At 51.2% G+C, this 7,251-nt stretch overlaps 1 protein-coding gene across 1 annotated transcript; it reads left to right on the forward strand.

The window, feature by feature from the left end:
• Positions 1–715: 715 nt before the first annotated feature.
• LOC149306144 (fatty acyl-CoA hydrolase precursor, medium chain-like) lies at positions 716–5,864 on the forward strand. The gene is made up of 4 exons (XM_089540830.1): positions 716–744; positions 1,917–2,059; positions 4,128–4,200; positions 4,851–5,864. Exons 1-4 carry the CDS (start codon positions 716–718, stop codon positions 5,026–5,028), a joined length of 423 nt encoding a protein of 140 aa, XP_089396956.1. The 3' UTR covers positions 5,029–5,864.
• The last annotated feature ends 1,387 nt before the right edge of the window (positions 5,865–7,251 follow it).

Raw genomic sequence — 7,251 nt, forward strand, 5'->3', positions numbered from 1 at the left:
TCCCTCGCCAGGCGCGGGCCCCGAACCCAGCACCCAGGGGCCCCACGGAGCCCTTTGCCATGATGGGGGCAGGAGGGAGGGGGCTCCTTGTTACCAGGGAGGCCGGGGAGGCAGCAAAGGGAGGCCGGGGAGAAATCTGGGCCCCAGGAAAAGGCCGAAAGGCCCTGGGCCTCTGAAGGGCTTCCTCCGTGGCCCTTGGCCCCCCTGGCGGAATGAACTCACATGAGCAAAATGAACTCATTCCTCTCCAGCGCAAAAGCTGCGTTGTGCAATTGTGCTCCAGGCAGAAAAGCATGCTTTCGACTCGTGGCCCCCAGAGAGTCCCTCCGGAGGGAGCCAAAGTCGAGGGAATCTGGATCCCCCCTCCGGCCAGGGATTGGGCAACTCCCAGCAGAGATGGCTATCAGTGTCGTTATTATGCAAGCAACTGCCAGGCGACTGTGCCAGGCTCCGCCACCATTTCGGGCCAGGCTCTGCCCTGCGCCTCCATTTTTTTTTGGGGGGGGCGATGTGCCACTGGGGGGGGACAGGGGACTGCGCTGGACAAGGGCTAAGGCCCGGACCTTTGGCTCTCCTTTGCCTTCCAAACCCGCCCCTTTGCCCCTTTGGCTTTCCTTATGCCTCTTTGGTTCTGCGCTAAAGCCAAGTTGGGTTTGGGGGGAGAAGGAGAATTAAGATGGCACCCCCACACACAGACACACACACACAGACACACATGCGCTCCGTGGCAGATTTTGAGGCTGGGTAAAAGAGGCAGCGTAGTGTAGTGGTTTGAGCGTTGGACGATGACTCTGGAACCAGGGTTCGATTCCCAGCTCAACCGTGAAACCCACCGGGTGACTTTGGGAGAGTGACATACCCTCAACCTCAGGGGAAGGCAACGGCAGCCTCTCCTGAAGAAATCGTGCCAAGAAAGCCCCAGGACAGGGTCGCTTTAGAAACGACTGGAAGGCACACAACACTTGCATGCGCACAGCCCCATGTTGCCCCTGGTTTGGGAAGCCCCCCCTCCTTGGGCCACCTTCCTTCTCTTGGCAAAGGGCTCCTCCCTCTTTCTCCCTCTGGAGAGCCTTTCATGGAGTTTGGGAGGTACACTCCTGTCCCTCTGGGGAGTTTTCTTGGAGGCCAGCATTCTGGTCAGAAATCTTCCCTTGCTTTCTCTTCTGCGGTTTTTCAAAAGAGACAAATTCTAGACTCTGCTGCCATTTCTGAATTAAATCAATTCGATCTTACTGGAAACATTTGAGGTCTGCTCTTCAGTTGAAGAGGCTCCCAGAGCGGCCTACAGAGGAAGGGAAGCCGGTCGCCCTTCAGAGAAACAAAAAGCAAAAGGGAGGAAAGGGGGAGACCACCAGGGTCCCAGTTCTCACTGGAGAAGCAGACCCTGGCCACCCCTCGACTGGGAGCTGAACCTGCCGCCTATATCTAAAGCAGCATGAAAGGCCTCTCTCTTCTGGCAGGCCTACCCAGTCCATCTGGAACTACACACTTTAAACTGAGATGTTGTAATTTCATGCTGGATGGTTTTAATGAACTATCGCATAGGCCTAAAAGGGAACATGATGGGGATGGGACAGCACAGATTAGGAGGAATAGCTAATACCCCAGAGGACAGGATCAAGATTCAAAGTGATCTGAATAGACTAGAAAGCTGGGCCACAGCTAACAAAATGAACTTCAACACAGAGAAATGTAAGGTACTGCACTTAGGGCGAAAAAATGAAATGCACAGATATAGGATGGGGGACACCTGGCTTAAGGAGACAACATGTAAAAGGGATCTAGGAGTCCAAGTAGACCACAAGTTGAACATGAGTCAACAGTGCGATGCGGCAGCTAACAAGGCCAATGCGATTTTAGGCTGCATCAATAGAAGTATAGTGTCTAATAGTGCCACTCTATTCTGCTCTGGTCAGGCCCCACCTGGAATACTGTGTCCAGTTCTGGGCACCACAGTTCAAGAAGGACATTGAGAAGCTGGAGCGTGTCCAGAGGAGGGCGACTAAGATGGTGAAGGGTCTGGAAACCAAGCCCTATGAGGAACGCCTTAGGGAGCTGGGTATGTTTAGCCTGGAGAAAAGAAGGTTGAGAGGTGATATGATAGCCCTGTTTAAATATCTGAAGGGATGTCATATTGAGGAAGGAGCAAGCTTGTTTTCTGCTGCTCCAGAGACTAGGACCCAGAGCAATGGATGCAAGCTGCAGGAAAAGAAATTCCACCTCAACATTAGGAGGAACTTCCTGACAGTAAGGGCTGTTCGACAGTGGAACACACTTTCTAGGAGTGTAATGGAGTCTCCCTCCTTGGAGGTCTTCAAACGGAGGCTGGATGGCCATCTGTCAGGGATGCTTTGATCTGGATTTCCTGCATGGCAGGGGTTTGGACTGGATGGCCCTTGCGGTCTCTTCCAGCTCTATGATTCTATGATTCTAGAAGGCATCTCAACGCACGGGGAGAACGTCACCACCGCTGCCGCCACACGTTTCCATTGCATTCCCTTTTAGGACACAACAGGCCCATTCCAGGGCCTATGAGATAAAGTTCAATGTGTCCTATGTTTATGTCTCCCAACTTAATCTGTTTAAATGGTTTTGTCTGTTTTAATCCATGTTTTACCCCTCCTCAAGCCTTGTGGAGAGGCGGGGAAGAAGTAATAATATTAGTCACAACAACAACTATATAGATTTTAAAAGAAGCACCTGCAAAGCATTCAGAAGTTGCTAGTCTTGTTAACATGACATTAGATAAAAACAGATTTGTGCCAAATTATTCCCAGGTGAATAGATCTGTCAAAGACCCTGAAATGGATGCTGCTGCTGCTATGGGAGGGCCCCAGCCAAGAAGGGAGGCCTGTGGGGCCAAGGCACTTTGCTCCCAGGGCCAAAGAGTGTGCTGCTGTGTGTGCTGCTTTGGTTTAACCCTAGACAAGGGATATCATGATTAGGGGAAGGGTTCACGCATGAAGGTGGTTCCTCCAGGAGCTCACAGTCTGGACAGTAAGGCAGGACTTAGGGCAGTGGTGCCCCTGACCCTGGCGTCGCCCGGTGTGGGCACAAGGCTTCCTGGCAGGGCAGGATGTGGCTTCCTCAAGGAGGTGCTGGGGGCCAGGCTCAGCCTTGCTGAGCGTACATGCACCCCAACCCTCCTTGCTATGGCTGTCACATCCCTCTGGGATGCAAGGCCCATCTTAGCAGGTTAGTTCTTCCAACGTTTCAAAGCAGTTTAGGAAATAATTAGATTTTATCCTTTTTTGGAGTCAGTGAGCCTGTTGCTGGCAGGTAAACTGGAGGGCTACACTTCAGATCACCTGGAAGCCCACCAGGTGCGAAGCCCCTCTCCAAAGTGGTCTCTTGTAATCATATGAATCAAATAGACACCTTTACCGTTTTGTCTCTTCTTATTCTATCCATTACGTTATCAGGCAGAGGGAGGGGTGCAGGGGGTGCCATGGGTGAGAAAGGGTTGCCCCCCTCTGCCCTCAAGCAAAGGAAATGCACACCGTCCTCGGGGTGATTTGCCTTTGCCTCCGTATGGAGGAGCGGATTGAACCCAGCCCTGCTAGGAACTGCCCACAGCCCTTTCTGCTCCAGCTCCAGAGAGAGGAAGGAGAAGGCTGGCTGGCCTGCAGGCCTGGAGATCGTGGGCTCAGGAAGGTTGGACTGGGGCCCAGAGGCCTGCCTCTGAACCCGTGTACAATAATTCCCTCCTATTCATTTCAATGGAGGAGATTAGGTAAAAGGGGGGGAAAGCAAGGGAGACGGTTCCTCTGCTGGAACCCAGGACAAGGCTAAGAGTTCATCTTTGTGTTTCCTTCACATTTTCAAAGAGAAAGGCCCAATGAATGCTGGGAGGGGATGGCATCCCGGGAGGGGATGGCATCTCAGCGCAAGCGGCCGCTGTCCGCCTGGCAGCCCTTTCCTGGGGAGGGCTGGTGGGGACCCCTCTGTCCAGAGCCTGGCTCCTCTCCTTTGGGTGATAGTGATGCTAGTGGTAGTTAAGTCTCATGGGAAGCTGTGGAGGAGCAGCCCTCTTGAAGAAGAAACACCAATGGTTTTGAAGCATTGTTGAAACTGAGTCTAAATCTGTCACTTTTTGCTGATCTGGTAATTGCATGCCTTCTCTATAGGTGATGGTACTGAAGAAGAGAGAAACCTTAGCAAAACAGTTATGAAATACTGGGCCAATTTTGCCCGCACTGGGTGAGTTATAACACATTATCCATTTACATTTATTGGTATTCTGCCCAAATTGTCAATACTTATTTATTTGAGAACAGCCGAGGGGAGTTCTTCATATGGCGATGGACCAGGGCTGTGGGTTGCTAGGAAGGCAGCTGCATGCGTAGCTGGGAGGCCGTTCCTTCCTCGCAGGGAGCGTCCCTGTGGCCACGGCCGGAGTCAGCATCCACCGTACGGGAGGCTTGCAGTGGGGCATCCTTCAGTGGTCGGGTCCAGCACCAAAAGAGCTGTAGTCCAGAGGAAGAGCACATTCCTTGGGTCCGAAGGCTTGACTGCCCCAAGCCCTGGAAACCTGCGGCCAGTTAGTGGAAACAGTACTGAGCGAGATCAGCTCGTGCCTTCTCAATGTTTGGCAGATCTGGGAGAAGGATACTTGCCACTTGCCTCAATATGTGAAACTGCTGTGTGTGTGTGTGTGTGTGTGTGTGAGAGAGAGAGAGAGAGAGAGAGAGAGAAAGAGAGAGAGAGAGAGAGAGAGATATGTCATTTGCTTCTTGTTACATCTCCCTTCACCAATTGTAATTTCTATCCAGCACAGTTTTAATGATCAATACAGACTCAGTGACCAGTTAATTGAGCTTTTCACTGTCTCTCCCTTCTCTGTTTTCCAGGGACCCCAATGGCGCTGGGCTGGTGAACTGGCCCCCATATGATCAGAACGAGCAATATTTGAAAATCAGCTTAAAGCAAAAGGTTGCAAAGAAACTGAAAGAGAAACAAGTTCGCTTCTGGACCGAGACTCTGCCTGGAAAAATTGCAGAAAGTAAAGCTGGGCACATTGAGTTGTAAACGCCTTGTTTGCAGGTTTCCTTAAATTCCCCAGCTTCTCCTCACAAGCTGTAGATTTGTGTTTAGCCAAGTTTGAAATGAAAACCAAAGAGTTTGCTATTTAGAAGCCAGGAATTAAGGACCCGGACAGACAGGCTAAAATAAAGATGCTTTGAGTCACTTTGGAGGTATGCTGTTTAAATGACAGGCGCATGATCTTAAGAGGCCAGAAGCTGCACCTTAGGACCAGAGTGTGGCTTTGGCATGGCTTCCTGCCTCTTAGGACCCAATATATCCCCAAAGCGACCTGACGCAGCTTTATTCTGGCCCTTCTGTTTGGGCCCTAAGTGCTTAAGGCAGCATTGGAGAGATGGAGGGGAGAAGAAGGGCATGAAGGGCATGGCAGCACCCTCAGCCCCTTGGCAAAAGGCGGTTTCAGAAGCGCTGGCAAACAAGAGCAACAGAAGAGGAAGGCAAAAAGAAAACAGGTGAAATGTAACTAATGACAGCTGTTAGTGCCTTTAAATTAGTTTTCCTCATTACATTTTTGATGCACGGTTAAATGGAATCTCTGGGCAGTTTTAGATTAAAATTTCTGTCAATTAATATAACCTGAAGAAAAGCTTCTTCTGTTTCTGTTTTCTGACTCTTGAGTATAATGAAAGCACAGCACACTGTGTGCAAAGCAAAGCAAAGTGTTTTTGAACTGTAACTTTATAGCTGCAGCTGACATTTCTCCCCAGCTGCCTCCTAAAACTCCTGCCACAATAAATTCAACATAAGAAACTCTTCGGTTTTCTGGCGTTTGGCTAATATCCTCCAGTCTGTTGCCCCCAGAAACACGGTTGCTTCCTTCAGTGCCTTTCAGACCCTCTCTGCAAAGCCAGCTGCCCCTTTCGTAGGCAGAGGACGCTGCATTTATCAAGACGTCCCTCTTAGTTGGCATCTGGGCCTCAAAGGCGATTCCTTTTCTGTCGCTGATGGAGTCGAAAGGCTCTTGCGTGTCCTCCGTGGCTTTTGCCCCTGGCTGCCAAGAAGGGGCTGAGGCTTTGCCTGCGTTAAGATCCCTCCAGGCCATCTTAGCTAACAACAATGAGGATAATGTCTGAGATGAAATGCAGGCCACTGTCTCTGACATTGTGGCAGGAGTTCTTTCAAACTGTGACCCTAAAACACGGCAGCCGTGTGCAGCTTCCTCTGCGAGGAAGGAATGGGAAGCCACAGAGAGCCTGGCTTCAGCGATGGCATACCAGCAAAATTGGCCAAATTGAGAACAGACACAGGTATCTCCGTGGACTAATCTCAACATGGCCACTGCCTAAAAGTTACAGTGAGACCAAGCATGAAGCAGCGCTTTGAGCATTGGACTAGGACTCTGGAGACCAGGGTTCAATCCTCCGCTTGGCCATAGAAACCTGCCAAGGGGCCTTGAGCTATCCATACTCAAGGCCTCCAGGATTTTGTTTTGTATCAGAGCAAGTAAGAGTTCAAAGGTAGGAGGGGTTAGGTTCAACATCCGTCAGAAACAATTTGAAGGCATGGGAGAAGAAAAGCTATGATCCGTCCATCTGTGATGCAAAGCTAGGATTACTGTTACCTTCCATGCAAAACTGTAAGGGCGACAGCGGCAGGAACCTATTCTCTTTGAACCCTTATGGTCCTGGGGTGCCCTTCCTTTCCTGGCTCTCTCTCTCTCTCTCTCGGGCGCCCTCCTGTGGCTGCTCTGAGGAGGAGCAGGCAAGGCATCATCGCAAAACTTGTATTGCATTTCCGATCTCAACCTCATTTGCGCTCTCATTCCTGGCTCTCTCTCTGGCGCCCTCTTGTGGCTCAGGCGGCGCACTTTGGCCCTTTGACGCTTATTATTATTATTATTGTTATTGTTATTATTATTCCCTGTCCTGGGCCGCCCTCTAGTGGTGGAAAGGGAGCGTTGCTGGCTATTCTCAGGCTCCAAGGGGCCTGGCTCCTGGGTTTGGGAGACTGAGGGGTAAGTATTAGGGGTCTTGGAGGACACTTCCCATCATCCTCATTAGGCACAGCATGTGGGGTGGTGGTGGTGGACACTTCCCATCATCCCCAAGCAACGTAGAGGTTGGGGGAGGCCTCCCTGCAGCCTGTCTGTGCCCTGGGCCCCCTCAAGCTCCTTTCTGGAAATTCCCAGTGTCCTCCAGGGCAATGGCCATGTGGGTCGGCAGGAGCCCCTTGGAGCCAGAAGGCAAGCAGCAATGCCCCCTTGCGCCA

The sequence above is a fragment of the Sceloporus occidentalis genome, unplaced genomic scaffold (genome assembly GCF_023333645.1).
Source record: "Sceloporus occidentalis isolate IW3139 unplaced genomic scaffold, rSceOcc1.0.p SCAF_10, whole genome shotgun sequence".
NCBI classification, from domain to species: Eukaryota; Metazoa; Chordata; class Lepidosauria; order Squamata; family Phrynosomatidae; genus Sceloporus; species Sceloporus occidentalis.